This window comes from Bubalus bubalis, chromosome 2 (genome assembly GCF_019923935.1).
Source record: "Bubalus bubalis isolate 160015118507 breed Murrah chromosome 2, NDDB_SH_1, whole genome shotgun sequence".
NCBI lineage: Eukaryota > Metazoa > Chordata > Mammalia > Artiodactyla > Bovidae > Bubalus > Bubalus bubalis.
The window spans coordinates 99,331,067-99,350,559 of NC_059158.1; the positions used below are offsets into that span (position 1 = coordinate 99,331,067).

At 42.8% G+C, this 19,493-nt stretch overlaps 1 protein-coding gene across 2 annotated transcripts in view; it reads right to left on the reverse strand.

Moving 5' to 3' along the window:
• The window catches only part of KIF5C (kinesin family member 5C), a 159,461-nt gene that overhangs the window by 54,695 nt on the left and 85,273 nt on the right, over window positions 1-19,493 (reverse strand). For both annotated transcript variants that reach the window (XM_006054098.4, XM_025276628.2), the window contains exons 11-12: window positions 11,297-11,445; window positions 764-939 (exon numbers count right to left, since the gene is read on the reverse strand). In XM_006054098.4, the coding sequence (XP_006054160.1) occupies window positions 764-939; window positions 11,297-11,445 (325 nt within the window). The remainder of the gene's footprint in view (window positions 1-763; window positions 940-11,296; window positions 11,446-19,493) is intronic.

Consider the following 19,493-nt stretch of genomic DNA (forward strand, 5'->3'; position numbering starts at 1 on the left):
TGAGTCCCAAAAGTCTGCCAAGAAATTGGACATCCCTAATCAGCATATCCAAACGACTTCATTCAAGAGGATGCCCCTTACCGATGCTATTACTGGCTCCTCATTCCGGACCTTAGAGCTACATGGTCAAAGTACACACTTGAGTTTTGGGAGCCACCACCTTTGCCCCTAGAGCTGGGACATTGCTGGGATTTCCAAGAGGTGACAGACAAGCCCAGAGAAGAAAAGAAGAGAGAATTAAACAAAGTTCACTCACCCTCCACCCTCATGCTATGATAAGGTCCCATCCAGTTTCTAGATGTGAAGATTCTGTCTGCCGAGGCCAATCTTTCAATCAAATTTCCATGAAAGTTTCCATTCCCCGTGAATCCAGTTCCCCCAGTGGTGCTAGCGGTAAAGAACCCGTCGGCCAATGCAGGAGACATAAGAGACGCTGGTTCAATCCTTGGGTCAGGAAGATCCCCTGGAGGAGGGCCTGGCATTCCCACTCTAGTATTCTTGCCTGGAGAATCCCAGGGACAGAGAAGCCTGGTGGACTACACAGTCCATGGGGTCGCAAAGAGTCAGACAGGACTGAGGCGACTTAGCACACAGCACAGCCCAATAAAGAGCTAGGGTAAGCATTAGGAACACTGGCATAAACACCAGTCTTCAGTCTTACATCAGGTTCCATGGGGCTCGAGCTGCTTCCAGCCAGTAAGTCTAGGACCTGCTACCTTTAGCTTTTGTACCAGTGTGAGGTCTATAAACTCTGACCACAGACCTTGTCATCCAGTTGTCGGTAGAGACTGGAGATCTCCTCATCGTACTTCTCCTTCTCCTCTGCAGAGATGCCGGCAACCACGGGAGCAATGTTGTCTATGATGGGGGTGTTATCACAGGGCTCTAGACTCTTCTGGTCCTTAGCACTGATCTGTTCATCCTCAGGCACAGCTTCTCCTGCAAAGCACAGCCAAGAGGAGTTAGGCATTGAAGAAATTTAGCGTGCAGCCCTCCAGAAAAAGTTACAAAAACAGTCACTCCACGAAAAAGACACAAAGGACACAATGAGGAGCTGTTTAAAGTTAATAGTCTGTCCTCTTCCTGTTTGACGAGAAAGGTCATAGTTAATTGACTAAAACGAGTATAAAGAGGAAGATTATGTAACACCCCCTTGCTCCTGATGTAAACTGGCTCCATCAACCACACAAGCTCTCAACTTAATCCAACCTTTCAGCGATACCCAGAATTTTTTGCAAACATTTTTCTTTTGTTGAGGAATATGCTGGGGCTTTACAAGAATCATGTTCTCTTTGGTGATGGATTCAAAGGGAAGCAGACCTCTGAGGCACTCTAATTACAATTAATTAGGTTACTGTTTCATTAACAGCAACAGCCAAATCAAGGAACAAATTCACCATTGTTAACAGAACACTGTAGGGCCCAAATATTCACGCTTTGAGAATCCCTGACTCTGAAGGAGGAAGTTGGGGTGGCCCCAGGACCCAGGAACTCTGACTGACATTACACACACACACACACACACACACACACACTCTTCCACTACCACTTTCTCCCCCAGGAAGTCAGAATTAATTGGCAGACTGGAGAGTTCAAATAGAATAATTTCCTGTGATATCAGGTAGTCCCAGGAAAGAAAAAGCAGCCCACCGAGAATATCATGCAGACTCCTCCCTGCTTCTCAGTCTGCAGAGGAGCATTGTTGGCGCCTTCGAAGGAAACAGTACCAAATGTGACCATGCAAATTGAGGGAAAAGGGGAAGTTCTTAAACTGGCCGAGGGCTATCCCCAACAAGAAAACCAACTCGCAAAGACAGACTGAAAAAAAGGATCTATGGAAACCATTCAGCTCAACTGTCTCTCTTAAATATCTACTTGGAAAGCAAACCAAAACCAAACATACTTTTCCATCACAATGTTTACCATCAGCTTCACACTCAATTTGCTACAATCAGTGAGCGTCTGCACCATTCCAGGCCTCACCCGGTTCTCAGCCTGTAAAATGCATTCTGTGGAAATTCCCCAGGAAAACTGTCCGGAGCCAGAGGGAATTTCTCAAAGAAAAAGCAACAAAAGACACCCAAAGACAAACGACAGAACTTAACTCCTAATCCATGGCTTCATGAACAGTATACATCACCTCTCGAGAAACACCCCTGAACACTGACTGTGTACATTTATCTCAATACAAACCAAGCACTTTGTGATGGGTTAGCTTTATTGCTTAAGACTCCATTATCTCACTCGATAATCACCAAATGGTACCACAGGCCTCCACGTCAACCAAAATCAACACTCAATGATTTCACCTTGATATCACAGTTCCATCTGAAGCAGCAACTTGAAGCAAAACCTGGAATAATTATTACTTTGCTGAATATAAAACTGAGCCAACTGTTTTTTCTTCCAAAGCTCAATCAGACTGTACTGTACCTAAGCCCTTTTCTAAAATTATTGACCTGAAACAAAACCAGAATATCAGAGTAGCCTTTGAACTGAACCTGAACCAAATCAATATTTCATTCAGTTCCAATTCTTGGTTTAAAGCATCCATCAGCAACCTTAGTGTGCAGACTGGATTTCATCCAATTAAAGCACCTATATTCTCTACAGCCTGCTAAGTCCATGGGCTATAAAAGCTGTACCGTGTTCTATTTAGTTCCCAAGTTTTGTTTTTCTGTTTGTTTAAAACATTATAAATATAAAATTATAAAAATATATATGTGTCTTTTTCTAACCATAGAGTATATACTAAAATTTGAAAGCTCTCTTTCACCTCTACCTCCCAATTCTGTTCCTTGTTAGAGAATTTCACCATTAACACTTTGTAAATGTCCTTCTCCCACTTGGATCATGACTGTACATCTAATTTTTCGGTTCTAGCTTCTGAAATTTATGAACAGGGCAATCCAGAGCAGTATGAATTGATCTTCCAGTTAAATCTTAATAAAGAGGAAATTCTTAATTGCACTGGACCAGAAAGCAGGCAAAATATAGTCATACTATCCACAGGCCAGTTCAGCCCAAGTCCAGAGAAATGATATAAAAACATCTGAAAGAGACATCCGAAACCCTGTGTTCTTTGGTTCCAAATGCCCAGAGAGGCAGTGATATTGTGAGACTGGGGTCAGCTAAGGAGTTGCCTGGGGCTTGCCAGGTGGCTTAGATGGTAAAGAATCTGCCTGCAATGCAGGGGACTCAGCTTCCATCCCTGGGTCAGGAAGATCCCCCAGAGAAGGGAATAGCTACCCACTCCAATATTCTTGGCTGGAGAATTTCATGAACAAGGGATCCTGGTGGGCTACAGTCCATAGAGTCACAAAGAGTCAGACACAACTGAATGACTTTCACTTTTTTTGTTTCCAAGGAGTTATCCAGTGCATATTTCCATTTGTTTGGTGGAAGGAGGAGTCAGGGATGAACCCCACAACCTAGCAGTGGGTGACCTGCTGTAACCAAAGCCACAGGCTTGACTACCCCTAAAGCTGCCCTCTTCTTGTGCTGAAAAATTGTAGCATCACAAAGTATAACCACGGTTGTTCCAGATTAGAAAGGTTCAACGAGCCAGCCAACACTGCTCTGAGAGGCACCTGAAGTGACCAACAGATGCTACATAAATATGGTCAGGGCCATAGTGGGACACTCAGCCACCTGCACCTTCCACAGATTCAGCTAATCACAAGCCATCTCCCACTTAACTTCTTGCTTTGTTTTTGTAAAGGCAAGGAAATGCCAGTGCTTTGAATACAGTATTGTTCTAAAGATTAATTAAAACAGTGTGTGTAAAAACACAAAAATCCATTTCTTATCCCCTCCACTCCCTGACCAAGTGTCAACATTTTAGGTTTTGTACATAAAATTATTTTTACTTATTCTGAGATTAGTGTCTCTGGGGTCCTGACAATACCTTTAGTGGTTAGAGCTCAGTTCCCAAAATAAAATACAGTATAACAATGAGAGTGACTTTTGGGTTTATTTTTATTATGAAAACAATATTTGAAACCTATACCAGGCCTTCTGGTTTCCCTTGAACAACTCTCTCAATCAAAGCGTCAACATGTCCCCCACAAAGCTACATCTGAACAGCGAGCCCATCCCAGTTTTTATTCTAAAGGTCAGGCAGTCAAGATTATTTTTTGCAGCAGTCTTTCAGGCTGAGAAGAACAAAGCAGCAACACGCAGCAACAAAAGCAGCAGGTATCTGCTGGGGAGAGTACAGCTTCTGCCCAGGGAGGAATCAAGAGCCAGTTTTCCCAAACACTGCTGCCCTTCAAAGGACCCAGAAAATGACTTCCAGAAGCGTCCCTGGTAACTACACCGTCCAGCTCACAAACACGTCTGGGGATTGTAAATTCCCAACCCTCGGCAGGACCCGACACCAGGCAATCTGTCTCCATGGCAATCTCACAGCATTAATGGAGAATATTCCCTGCACTGCAGTGGACCGGGTGTCCAGAGAAGCCCCCACCAGGTGATTACAGAACAACCAATCATAACGTGGAAGACAGCTGCAAACAAATCCTGGAGAAATCATGCCCTGAAATCTGGCGGTAGGAGAAGGGGAAAGGACCACAAACGAAGATCAGTATCTATTTTTATTTTTACTCTCCTTTATGTGAAAAGCAAATTTCTCTTAGTTTATCCCTTGAGGATTTATACTTGCTGTCCATAGAGAAAGGGCATGTAATATTGTAAAGCATCTTATTTTTTAGAATGAAAGGTTCCCCCCAACCCCCACCTCAAGAAAAGATTTCCTTCTTTACATAAGCATTCTGGCATTTCCTATTGTCAGATGTAATTACCTTTAAGGACTAAAGAGATTTGCGTGTACACAGGAGTGTTCAGTTGGAGCACACCTATAAGGTTTACAGAGCATTTTAATTATAAAATCAAAACCCCCAGAGGGCATAAATAACATTTCCACAAAAAATAGAAATCCATCAATTGCAATAAGTAAGAATGACAGATTAATCAAAAATTCTTGTTAGCACTATTAGTTAAAAAATTCTAAAACAGGCTTTTTGGGTTTTTGTTAAAAAAAATAAAATAAAAAAGAATAAAAACCATTAGACTGCCAGTAATTCATTAAAATTTCACACATGAAGTAGCAACAAGCTAGTTATCCTTTTCATAAGTCAAGCCCCTAAAGCCTCCGGAGAATATAGTAAGGTAATTGCCTTCTCTCTGCAACTCCAGGGCATAGATTGGCTGGTCACTCACAGCTTCCGCCAGAAACCAGATCAGATCTGGCAAAGGAGGTACTTTCTTTTAATACCAATTAAACAGGCCCAGTGGCAGACCTAATGGCAGGTAATTTCTATATCAAAGAAACGAAAAAGGAAATCTTTTCAGTTGCCAGAAGGGTGACAGCAGCAGGATACAAGATGTCATTATATAAATGGAAGGTTTAAAAAAAAAAGCAACTCATTTCTTGATGGGATTATTTTGCACACACGTAGCATCTCTTACCCTAGCTGCTCAAAATACTGTAAGAAGCTTAAGACATTCTCTCATCCCTTCTACAGTAATTTTCTAATAAACGGGTTACCCAGGAGTCAGCATCTGCTTTACATTTTTCTTACACAGGCCACACGATTCTCCTAGCAGTCAGCATTTCTACAAGTATTTGGTTGTCTCTCGAAAGAAGGAAGAGAGCCTAACAAATTAGGTCTCTCAAATGAAATACTAACTGCTGAGCTTCTACAATAATCAGAAATCCAAGGAGGGGCACATCTTCTAAATATTTAATGCCCCAAGAGCAAACTGTGTTCCAACTACAGAGCCCGCACAGTTCCACAAAGCACCCACCAGCCTCAAGGTTACAGATTTAGCTTCTTAGAGAACCAAGGCCACTGTCCTGGTAGGTTTTAAATCTGGAGAGCCAATCTGCTTTAGAGATTGCTGATTTTTCCACACCTTCTCAGCCTGTGATGAAATAATTTCTTTGCATGACTATATCCACTCTGTTCATTATTATTATATTTAATTATGCAAGAGACACTGTAGATGCACCATATCATCAGATTATTTCCCTGCACTTCTGACACTCAGATTTGCAGGAATCCTTCTCTGACTTAAGCTGTCATTTCTTTAAAGGTCAAAATTCAAAGACGTACCAGAGAAGAGGGCATGGGTAAAGGCTGACCTAGCAACAACAGGAAACAATGGGCTCAACTTTCCTCTAGCATCATGGCCCTGGGCCCTCGGCCTTCCTTCCCCATCCTCCTGTCCAGAGTCTTCTTGGTGGATTGAGCAGGGACCAGGGATGGGAGTGGGGGGCAGGCAGTAGTGGACTGGAAGCTGAATTCAACTCCTTTACAGGATGGTTTGAGTCTTTTCCATACATATGATCAACAAGCAACAGAGTAGGGGAAAAAAAGAAAGATCCTATTTCTGACAGCTGCCCACTCCCTCTATCTGTCCTTAAGCATGTAGGCTGAATGCATTTCCATGAGGCTAAAAGTTGCCAACAGAGCCTCCAGATTTGAAGAGAGTCTGCCCGTGGATTTCAGCCCACAAGATGTCACTAGTACATTATGGTGGACATGCGTTGTTTTTTAGCCACTCAACACCCATTCTCATAACAGCACCTTGACTGCATTGTGAAGAATTACCCCCCATTCCTGAAAGAGTGCAGCTGTGGTCAGACAACACATTACGGTGCCCTGTCCTTCCCCAGCCCAAGCACACCACCCAGCACAATCTCCTCCTTCTCTCCTGGGGCTCTGGGTCTCCAATATACATGACAAAGACAAAAACACATCCAGAGAGGATTCACTCGAGGTGTGGCCCCTCAGAAGCCCGGGTCCTCAGCTGTTCTTTTAGTTCTATGAGTCTCTCATAGCTTTTTCTTTTTTAATTGGAGCATAGTTAGTTTACAACATTGTGTTAGTTTCAGGTATATAGCAAAGTGATTCAGTTACACATATATATCTACTCCTTTCAGATTCTTTTCCATTATGGATTATTACAAGATACAGAATACAGTTTCCGCTTTCTCTTTTTGTTTTTATCTTCAGAACCCTCATTGGACCAGTGGGGAATGGAGCCAGCAGAGTGGGTGGTTCTCCCCACTCCTAATTTATAAAAACAAGGTGTGCCTCCCACCTTAAGCCCCCAGGCACTTGGGGCCACATGCTGGAATGGCAGTGGCAGAAATGAATTAAGGCTTGGTGTAGTACATGCATTATGAGTCACAGGTCAATATGCTGAGGATCAATATTCTATTACACCCAGAGGAGAAAACGACAAGGCTCGCATCTGAAGTAGCCCATTAAGCTAGGAGCATATAGGTGGGGTGGGGTAGGGTAGGGACCAGACTACCAGCATTTAAAAGAGTATTTCACAGCTTTTGAATGACTTTGGGCAGGAAATGCTCTCTCCTGCAGCAACTGTATCAGATGTACCTCCCTTCACTTATTTACAGTCTGCCTGGACCAGACTGGCCTCTGAGACATCATATTCTTTTACCTTTCCCACCCCTCTCCATGTGTGTGCTAAATCACTTGATTCATGTCTGACTCTTTGTGACCCCATGGGCTGTACTTGCCAGGCTCCTCTGTCTGTGGGATTTTCCAGGCAGGTATACAGGGTGGGTTGCTATTTCCTTCTTCAGGGGATCTTCCTAATCTAGGGAGTGAAGTGAAGTTGCTCAGTTGTGTCCGACTCTTTGCAGCCCCATGGACTGTAGCCTACAGGCTCCTCCCTCCATGGGATTCTCCAGGCAAGAGTACTGGAGGGGGTTGCCATTTTCCTTCTCCAGGGGATCTTCCCGACCCAGGGATCGAACCCTGGTCTCCCACATTCCAGGCAGACACTTTAACCTCTGAGCCACCAAGGAAGCCCAAATCTAGGGATCGAACCTTCAAAATTCCAGCTCTCTAGTTACCACCACCCAGCCGTGCCCTCGTGACCATGAGGAATCAGAATGCACAGGACACATTGGAGGAAATTCCAGTCCCTTCTTTTCACACTCATCTCCTCAGCCTAAACACAAACTACAAGGGCAGCGTGCAGACTACACCCACAACAGAAAGAGAACGAACTCGGGAGTCAAGCACCCTGTGGAGTCAGCTTGGGCAAGTCTCATATCCTGCCTAAAAGAGACACATGGTTTCCAAACAGAACAGAAAGCCTCTGGATTTTTGTTGGATGAGCAGTTAATCCTTAAAATAATCCTTCACTCACACCCAGTCAAAGGACCACCTCACCATGCCTCCACCTGCCTAACTTCCTGTCTGAAAGTTTTATACCACTTCAGTAGGCTCTCTATATTTGAAAACTTTCGCTTCCAGAAAAAAAAAAAAATCCTTTAAAATGTGAGCTTGCAGGACAGAACTCCAGAAAGCTCCCTTCTCTTAATCACTCAGTGATTACACGTTAACATGGGGATGAATGGAGGGGTCTCTCAAGACCCTCCCTCTCCTCTTCCCTCTCCTCTCTTCAGAGTCCAGAGAGGACCTCATCCCTACCTATACCTTCAATTACGTCCTAAAGATCCATGACTCCCAGGGACTTCCCTGGCAGTCCAGTGGTTAAAACTTTGCCTTGCAACTCAGAGGTTGTGGGCTCGATCCCTGGTCAGGGAGGTAAGATTCCCCCCATGCCTTACAGCCAAAAAATCAAAACATAAAACTGAAACAATACTGTAGAAAATTCAATAAAGACTTTAAAAATGCCTCACATTTAATGTACATAAAAATTATGCTAGCCATAAATTTAAAAAAATCCACAACCCACATATTTTTCTTTGTCACTCAAGTAGCTCCCCAGGGCTCCAGACACTCAGACCTAACTTCTTATCTGGCATTTTCACCTGGATATTCCACAGACTCCCCTCAAACTCCCCTCGTCATCTCCCACGTCTCATTTCCAATTCTCCTCCCTCATTTCTTGTCTCAGTGAGTGGCTCTGTCCTCCATCCAACTCAGCAAGCCAGAAACCTTGACGCTGTCTCTCCCTACAGCCACCAGCCTCACCAAGCCTGGCTGGTTTCACCTCCTAAATACCTTTCTGGTCTGCCCATCTCTCTCCCTTTCCACCACCCTGTCTCTCAATTCAACAACTAAGTCTCAGGCCTGGAGGGCCACCCCAGGTCCCAGCGCTCTTCCCAGGCCCTCCAGTCCACCCTCCAACACAACCAATGGGTCTTCGAAAAGGCAAATCTCATCATCCGATATCCTTGAATGGCTTTTCACTGCTTCTGAGATAATGACCAGAATCCTGAATGAGTACTGCCCAGACTAGTCTGCTGCTCTTGCGCATCGCAGTTCGGAGCTGGCCCACCCCAGCTCTCCACCCTGGCCTTCATGCTCCCGCCCCTCAGGGCATGTAAGCCTGGCTCTCCTACCCCACCCCCATTTCCACCTGCACCTCCTATTTTGCTCAACAAACTGCTCTGTTTCTCTTGGAACTTACTGAAGGAAAACTTTGCTGACTTGAGTCAAGCTCAGGGCCTTCTTCTGTAATAACTCTCAGCACCTTATCCTCTCCCTTCTTGATACATGTATTGATCGTGCTTGGAGACTATCTCCTTCACCAGCCTGTAAGCTCTGTGAGGGCAGAGACCATGGCTGACTGCTCACCCTTTAATCCCCGGCACTGCCTTTAACACAGGTTTACTTAACATACAATTATGAAAATCTATCATGTGTCAGAAACCACGTTAGTTTTCCCGAATTATGTAAGTTAAGGGCTTAGGTAGAATCTCACCTCACAGGATGTGAAAAACAGTAGATTTCTGAGTAGATTTGCAAAGTGGATGAAATGAGGCAACAGTTAAAATGAGGCCAAGTGACTAGTTCAAGAGCAGGAGAGAGTACCCAAAAGAGATAAAAAGATAAGCATCAGCCAGGCAAAAAGGGCAGTGGGCAGACCCAAGAAGACAGTGACTGAGGGATGGAAAACTGCAGGGCTGGTTGGTGCTTGGCGAAGGACAGGAAAGAAAAGAACAAGGTTAGTTGCCCACACCATGATGTTTCTAAGGCCAGTGCCCCTCTTTTGCCAAAAGGTTTCATTGAATGTTCCAGGTGTCCAGCAGAGAAATGACCCAAGTGGATCGCAGAAATAGAACAAAATTTCATAGGACGCTCCACACCTTTCCAAGCACCCCTCCCCACTCTCCTACCCCTGCCAAATTGCAAGAAGGCATCCACCAGCCGCGGATGCTGAATTATTCAATTATTCTAGCAGCTTTCAAAACACGTGCAGCTAGAAAATCGCCCCCAAAGAAAAGAATCGTGTTATTTAGGCTACTAGGTCATTTCTTGAACCTCTCTTGAATCCTGGTTGGCCACGTAATTGTTCTTCAATTGAACAGTAGCTCATTGACACGCACCCCTCCTAGCAAAAACAGAGGCAAACATATAATCATAAGACATCTGCTGCTAACTGTGCACTTCCAAGCAGGCAGGTTACTTTTGGATTTTTCACAGTGGCCGCCAGGCTCCCACAGTCACCCAAGATTGAGACCTGATGCAACATCTGAAATAAATACCAACACCAACCATCCACTATCTCCCACTACACACACCAAGCTGCCTTGTTTCCATGGGGAAAAAAGGGGGGGTGTGGATTGAAAAAGGACTTGCGCATGCTAACCTCCAACACAAAGCAAAAATCACTGAAATGATCTGTCTGCACGTGGAAACCCTTCTCCAACGCCTCACCCATAGTCCACCCACCACTGCACGTCAGCTCTCTGAGATATTTTCTTTGAGGAGAACACACCAAAGAGAATGCTTTAGGGAAAAAGAAAAATGAGTCACGAAACAAGCCTTTGAGACTCCATTTTAGGACTGAGCTTCTTCAGGAATCCTCTATTTCTAGCTCTGAAGAAGCAGAGCATGAAGAAGAGTTGAGCCAAAAAAAAGCAAACATTTGCCAGAGGTGACTTTTAACTCCAAATCAATTATAAAACTCACAGAGGAGAGAATGACATTTTTCATCTAATCAAAAGCAATCAAAACCCCAAAATCTCAAACACTACCCTCTACACCTCAAATGTGGCTACCGGAGAGTGAATTACAGTAATGGATAGAGGCACATCTCAATGGAAGCAGATTAAGGCAACCTTGCAAACAGTCACTTGGCCACACTAGGAATGTATGTCGGTCAAGTGACAGGGTGGGGGCAGGGATCAGTGCTAGGGAAAACATCTGCTCGTTCACACAGCTTGCTGAAAGGCCGGACCAAGCTCCACCATCACCCACTCTTTCCCAAGTGTCCCAGGACATCAATAGTCATGGGGGAAAAAAGCACGCACTCATACCTCCTCCTTCCTCTCCTTCTTCCTTACCATTTCTCCATCTGTTTAGCTCCATCTCCAGATGCTGGATAACATTCTTCAAAGTCTTATTTTTCTCTTTCTCTTTTTCATATTTCTTCTTCCATTCTTCCGCTGTCAGTTCCAGGTTCACAGAGACAGTATTCTTGATGGTCTTAGCCCTGGTGTGAAAAACATAAGGGAAAAATTCTGAGCAGAGTTGCTAGCATTTGCTAAATCATGAATATAATTAAACTTCAAATTCCTTTCACACCAGAAGATTAGGACTTAGGGAGCAGGAAGGATGCTAGAGCTTTTACTACCACCCTCAGCTGCTTTAGTGGCCCCACTATTTCTAAGGCTCCAAACTCACCTTTTTCCTTTTCTTTTCTCCTTTTCCTCCTGCTTGTCTCTAGACCCAATGGGATTTTCATCTAAACTGTCTCGAGTCTTTCTCTATTCCCTCTGCCACCATTTCTATTCCCGCTGCTACCACTTTGGCCTATGTTCTTAGAACCCACCTGTGGTCATAGCCTAGCTTTTTCAGACATTCAGCATCCTCTTTAAGCATCTTGCATGCCACTTTCAGATTCATCTGCCCAAGAAGAGCTTCCTTTCAATTCAATTAACGTCTATGAAACACTGGGGATTTACCAAGATAAACGAGACAAGGTCTCTGGCCTTAGAGTTTACAGTTTCTCATAATAATATACATACAGACAAATCAATTCTTTCTCTTACTCACATTTGGTACCTTAGCACCATCCCTACGGTATTGAACACCTGTCAACACATGCCTCCAGGGACAGATGGTCACTTTACCAACTCAGGGTGGCCAGGTGAAACCACGGTCCGAGCTGAGCACATCCTCTCCCACCGTCCAGTCAGCAAGAAGGAGCGGAGGGCCCACTTTCCTGAGATCATCCCATTTTTTTTCAAGAAAAGTCAGAAATTGAGATTTTTCTTTGTATATCCCAGTTCAATATAATTTTTCAAACTGATGTGTAGGATACACAAACAAGTCTAATGACCACAATTTTGCCACTTGTGGTATAAAGAGTGACCACCTAGGCCAGATGGCCCAGAGCGGGCTGTGATGCCCCAGTGGAACTCTGGACAGTAAATCAAGGCCATGTCAGCTCCAGTCAGTAATGAAAATGAAATACATGATTCACCAACATATGCACAGAAATAAACACATAAGGTTTGTCCAATTGAAAAGCAAATTCATGATGGCAGGACGCTACTTATTACATACTTTTTAAGAAGTAAAAACTTCATTTATGTGCTATCCTGTTTTATTTGCTACTGACTTTTTCATTTTTAACTCCCACCAGTTCTTGTCCTGCCACATTTGCCAGCACTATCTGATGTGTGATTCGGGTTAATCACTGTTGTCATGAAATGACATTTTGGACACGATTTCTATTTCAGTAAAAGAAATTCAGCAATCCTCACCAATGCAGCAGATGTCACTCTGTAAATTAATTTCTAAAGCAGACAATTAAATAACCCAACTGTCAAAAGAAGAGTTAAAATGATCTCTATGCAAGACTCAAGAATTAGTATAAGTCTCCCTCACTCACTGTAGCTTATGGCTGCTGTCTCCAGAAGTGTTTCGACTCTGTTTTCAAATAGTAGCAACTTTATTGCTACTTTAAAGTCTGTGCCAAGTTGACACTCTCACCCCAACACCCTCAGGCAGTGTCATGGATGTTTCTCAGATACAAGCACAAAACTGAAGCATCCATTTTAACTGAGTTAAGTCAGAAAGTGAAAAATAACCTATGGCTGAAATGCTTATGGACGTTTAAGGATGTACTTTGATGCTACTAATCTTACTTATCATACCACAGAGTCTCTTGATGATTTCCAATGATACCAGAAGGAGAAGCATAGAGCCTTTATGCTGTAATCTGGCAGGTTTAGCCAGAAGTACAATTTTGTGAGCGGACCCAACAAGGTTATCACTGGTATAACTGATACTCATTCTCAAAGTTCTCTTAAGTTGTTGAGAAAACTCTTTTTCTCCCACTTCTGCAGTAATCAGAGTCCTGGCAGGGAATAGTCTTCTCAAATTGGGTAGAGTTTAACAAAAGTATGGTAAGGGTGATGGGAAATTACAAGGGATAACAGATGTAGCTCAGATGGTAAAGCATCTGCCTGCAATGCAGGAGACACAGGTTCAATCCCTGGGTCGGGAAGATCCCCTGGAGAAGGAAATGGCAACCCACTCCAGTATTCTTGCCTGGAGAATTTTATGGGCAGAGAAGCCTGGCAGGCTATAGTCCATGAGGTCACAAAGTGTCAGACACGACTGAGCGACTAACACACACACACATACACACAATAGTGATGGGGGGATCCGTTACCACTCTCAGGCTGAAGGGGGCCCAGAGGAAGGGAACTATAAGAGGAAAGCTGTATACACTTGCAGATACAGAGACCAAACAAGTGGTTACCAGTGGGGAGAGGGAAGGGGGGAAGGGCAAGGCAGGGGTAGGGGATTAAGAGGGACAAACCACCATGCATACAATAAATAAGCTACAAGGATACATTGTGTAGCACAGGGAATATAACAAATATTTTATAATAACTACAAAAAGAATATAACCTTTTAAAATTGTGAATCACTGTATTGTACACCTCTAACTTATATATTGACAATATCACACATCAGCTATGCTTCAATTTAAAAAAATAAATTTAAAAAACTGTTAAACTCTTAAAAGAAAAATGCTGCCCTGTCGAAGCTGTTAACAGCCTTTAGTCTAGGAACACAGCCAACCTGAAGTGACCCTTCATGGAAGGAGCCATGAAATTAATACCCTGACATCACTCTGTTCTCTCCTTCTGAGTCCTGCCTGTTCCTCTCCCATTGGTGGAACCTAACTGGAAGCCAGAGGCAAAGGAGCCCATTGTAGTTGTCCAAGCTGGTCACTGACCCAGGGTGCAGAGCAGAGCAGAGCAGAGATGGCACAGAAACAATGCAGAGGAGCAGACGGAAGACACACAGCCCAACTCCCATCCGGAACCGAGAATAATATGTCTTCTGCTGCTGCCCTCAACAGACTCCATTCAGTCATTGATGAGGCAGACCATCATGCCTCTCCATCTACTAAATGGAGAAGATGAAGAAACCAGCCAGCACTGATTAGAAAGATATTAATTATCCCCAAATGTGTTCTACAGATTTAAAATAATCTGAAATAAAATCTCAGGAGATTTGCATGCTGCTGCTGCTGCTAAATCGCTTTAGTCATGTCCGACTCTGTGCAACCCCATAGACGGCAGCCCACCAGACTCCCCCATCCCTGGGATTCTCTAGGCAAGAACACTGGAGTGGGTTGCCATTTCCTTCTCCAATGCATGAAAGTGAAAAGTGAAAAGTGAAAGTGAAGTCACTCAGTCGTGTCCAACCCTTAGCGACCCCAAGGACTGCAACCTACCAGGCTCCTCTGTCCATGGGATTTTCCAGGCAAGAGGACTGGAGTGGGTTGCCATTGCCTTCTCCGGATTTGCATGTATGTATTGAAATTGACAACCTGATTCTAAGATTTATAATAGAAATAAAGAAGGCCAACAATAGCAAGGACAATTTTGAAGGACAAAGAGGATGGAATATCAATGCATTATAAAGCCACAGTAATTAAAACTGATTAAATAGTCCAGAAACTTTAGAAAAGAAACAAAATAGATTATCCACAGACACTCGGCCAAGTAGCCATCTGATATACAACAAAGGTGTGCATCCAGCACAGAGGGAAAGGACGGTCCTTTCAATGTCTGGTGATTTACAGACTCCCCCAGTAACATATAAAAAATTCTATGCGGATGAATCACATGCATAAATGTGAAAGGTAAAACAACAAAGCTGCTAGAAGAAAACGGGAATATCTTTAAGACCTTAGGGTAGATAAAGATTTATTTATTAAATAGAGCAGAAAGAAAAGATAAACTTGACTTCATTAAAATTAAAAACCTCTCTTCATTAAAATCACCATTAAAGGAGTTAAAACATAAACTACAAAGTGGGAAAAGATACAAACAATCCATGTATCTCACAAAGGACTTATCCAGAATAATCCCTATAAATCAATCAGAAAAAAGCACACAATTGGTGAAAACTCCAGGTAAAGATTTGAATAGGAACTTCACAGAAGAAGTGCCAATAAATTGTACCCAGAAAATTGTGTCAAATGTCATTAGCCTTCAGGAAATAAAATAACAAAAAGATATATTCACACACCTAATAGAACAGTTAACATTTTTTAAACTGATAATGCTAAGTGCTGGTGAGGATGTGCAATGACTCCAATCATTTTGGAAAACTCTTTGGTACTATCTATTAAAACTAAATACTCATAGGTATATAACCAACAGAAATGAAGACATATGTTCACCTAATGACATGGCAATCAATGTCATAGCAACTTCATTTATAATAGCCCCAAGATGAACACAATCCAAATATCCATCAACAATAGAATGCATACATACATACTGTATTGATAAAACAAAATACTATATACCTATGAAAAATAAACTGCTCATAATCTAACAATGTAGTGAACTTCAAAGATAACCATGTTGCATAAAAGAAGCCAGATACAAAACAATACTGTATGTCTTTATTTGTAAACAGTTCAAAGACAGCAAATAGTTATCTATGTTGACAGAGTCAGAATGCAATCTACCCCTGAGAGTTGGGTACTGTCTGGGAGGGTGTAAAACAGAGGTTTCTAAGATGCTGGGGTGATAGATACATGTGTATATACATTTGTTAAATTTTTACTGAGTTGCATACTTATATTTACTTTACTGTATGCATGTTATACTCAATATAAGTAAGTTAAGAAAAATAAACTGATGTGTAAAGAAATCAAGTCAGATAAGAATTTCCAGATTGTGAAATAAATAAGAGCTACTAAGAGACAGTAAACCTCTATGCCTCGATAATTGCCTATACTCATCTTTCCGGCCAAGATCACTTCTAAATGATACAGAAACTACAAACTATTGGAGTTTCTTCAAATTACCTTGGCCTCCCCTGGAAAGGCCAGGAAGATGTTTACTCTTGGTACCTTCTTACCTCTTGTTTTTCAGCATTTTCCTTCCCTCTCGCAGTTGGACAAGGAGCTCTAGACAAACCCAGACCTCCACTGTATAGAATAAATCTGTAATGTATGATTCCACACTGTGACTGGTGTACGTGACAGAGACAGATCCTCCCACTGTGGGTTGGGAGAGGGTAGTCTAGCATCCCTTTCTATCAGTTAGGGTTCTCCAGAGAAACAGAACCAACAGAAGAGATATATAGACAGATGGATGAGTAGATACCCTATCTGATATATACATAAGATATACCTTCCATCCATCTGTATAGCTATCTATTTAAAGAAATTGGCTCACTGGAAACTCATGCAGAAATTGTTGCTGCATTCTTGAGGAAGAATTTCCTCTTCTCCAAAAAACCTCATTTTTTGCTCTTACAGCCTCCATCTGACTGGATGGGACACACCTCTATTACGGAGGATAATGTGTTTACTTAAAGTCGACTGCTGCTAGATGGTAACCACATCTACAAAACACTTTCATAACAACACCCAGGTCAGTGTTAGATTAAATAATGGGCTGCTACAGCCTAATCAAGCTCACACATGAAACCATCACACCTTCTACTTTATTCTAGGTCCTAGTTCCCATGTAAGACACCTAACGTTCTTCTGGAAACGTGCCTGCCACAGAGCACCTTCCCATTCCCCGGTAAGGCCATTTCCCTCCTCGTGAGTGGGGGATGTAGGGAAGCAGAAACCAAGAGCTTTAAATTTGGTCTTTTGAAAAACTCTAGTCTCCCAAGAAATATTAAGAAATGACCGATGTGGATGAGGATTTGGCATCCAGGTAAATTAACTCTTATCCACAACATTTCATCCTCCAAAGAGCAAAAATTAACCTATGGGTGTTTGGGCAACTCTCCAACAGGAACCAATTTGAGTCTTAATCCATTGTATGTCAAAACTGTAGCCTAGCATCTCCCTTGGCCAAAGCTCTCGCTCTGGTCCTGCTGGAAACTAGTCAAGCTCTGCACACATGCGTGTTGCACATATACCACTCAGGCTCTGCCTAATCCACCTACCATCAAACTGAGCATGGAATGGCAGTTTTGTGTTTTTTCCCCCAAAAGTGCGTATCGGAAAAAGAAAAAAGAATATTACTTTTCCTGAACTATCCATTCTTCTTCCACATTTAACATATAAAACAAAGCCTCTGAATTATTCATGCTGGATCAATCAAAACACTTGGTGTCAATGATGTGCTGATTCAGGCTGTTTCTAAACTGGTCTGCCCCCAGGGGCTCCCCTTTTCCTCATTACTGCCCCAAATCAAGGTACACTAAACAGGCTTGCGAGATAATTGGGGGATTTGAGTTTATACTTCTAAAACTTCAAAACATCCTTTTCAAATGGTGCTATAAAGTACTTTGGAAGAATAATTAAAGACTAGAAAATGAAACGCTAGAAGCCAAATGAAAAAGAAGAATCAATGAAACTGCTCTAATTTGAGTCCCCAGCCCTTAAAGCTGCAAGTGTTCAGCTTCCTGACAGAGGACAGCTCTTTGACTCTCCATCGCCTGGAAATTCATATTGCCTCCTCAACCAGATTGAAAGCTCTATGATAACTCAGGAAATGGCTCTACCACTTTCCTAGCACAATGCAGGGCATTCAGGGGACAAAAAGCAACAGGCCTGACCCAAGAGAAGAGCCACTATCACGGAAACCAAGAAACAGACACAGTGAAATCTTTTCCTTTAAATTCTAGGACTTCATCTAGAATCCTGCAGAGTGCAGACTCGGAAGCTGCCCTCAGGCCTCTGTACACTGTCATGTTTCTGCTGCTTCAAAGGACCTACTACTGTTTTATTCAGAATATCCATACAGTATGGCTTAACAACAAACACGGACTTTCTTCGTGTTCTTGAAAGAACCATGTGGTGATAACTAGGGAACTTCGTGCTGCCCGTAAGTGTGGCCACCCCTGCAGCAAGAACATAATGAATGCTCATTACACTGAATTTGGGGAGTGCCCAGCAGTCCTTTTTGAGTTCAAAGTGCTTAATCTCATTAGCTATCAGTACCATGTCAAATCTGAGGTTCAGACTCATGTCTGCTGTGTAACTGGGTTCAGTGTGTGTATTTAACAATAAAGCAAGTATTGGCCCCGTAGAGAAGTTAGATGCCCTTGAAGAATCCATTAACTAACTTGAAGATGGAGGAAAGGGAACAAACAGAACACATTTCTAATTATAAGCAGGAAAACAAATCAGATCTAAACCTCAACCAATTTTTGGACATAGTGGTGTCATAGTACAGCAACCACCCCAGTGTTCTTATTCCTACATAATAAGCACTAGATTCGTCTGCTCATTCGTTTGATGACATTTGTCTACTGACCACCTACTGTGTCCCAGTTGTCCTAGGAGCTTGTTGGTGCCACTCACTGATGTGGTAATAAATTAATTCTTATCCTCATGCAGCCCAGTATTCGGATAACTCTGACAAAAGATTACAAACCAACCTATTTCATTTGAAAATATAATTGACCTACTATTTATTTCCTGGCATCCCAAATTATCAGCATTTAATTATCAGATTATCAGATTTCGTTCATCATTCATTGCAGAAATCTAATTCTACTGCTTCATTCAGTCCTGATCCTTACATTACAGCTGTATCCTGTACCTTATGTCACGTTTGGTCCAGCCCCATGCATGACTGTGACTTTCCCAAGCCTGTTCAAAGACGGAGGAAAGAAGGAACTTGCAATTACGGGACACCATATTCCGTGCCAGCCCTTGTGCTGAGTAAAAACTGAAGCAACTCATCTAATCCTCCCAATGATTTTCAGAAGTAGGCGTTATTATATTATTATATTTTTTTCCTACAGGCAAAGAGACTGAGGTTCCAAGAGAAGGAAAAGGGAGAAAAAAGTCAGGAGCAGAGCTGAGGTTCAAAGCTGAAGTAACCAGCCCCAGAGGCCTATGCTCATCTAGATTCCTGATCAAGCAGCCCGCATGGGAGAGGCTGCGGGTCAGGTGATACAGTCTCAGTCCAGCAACATCTCACAATTTACCAGCTTTGTGGCCTCAGGGGCAGGACCTAATGGCTTGGAGCCTAGGTCTTGATCCCATCCTCTGTACAAAGGGGAGGGGCACCTGCCTGACACAAT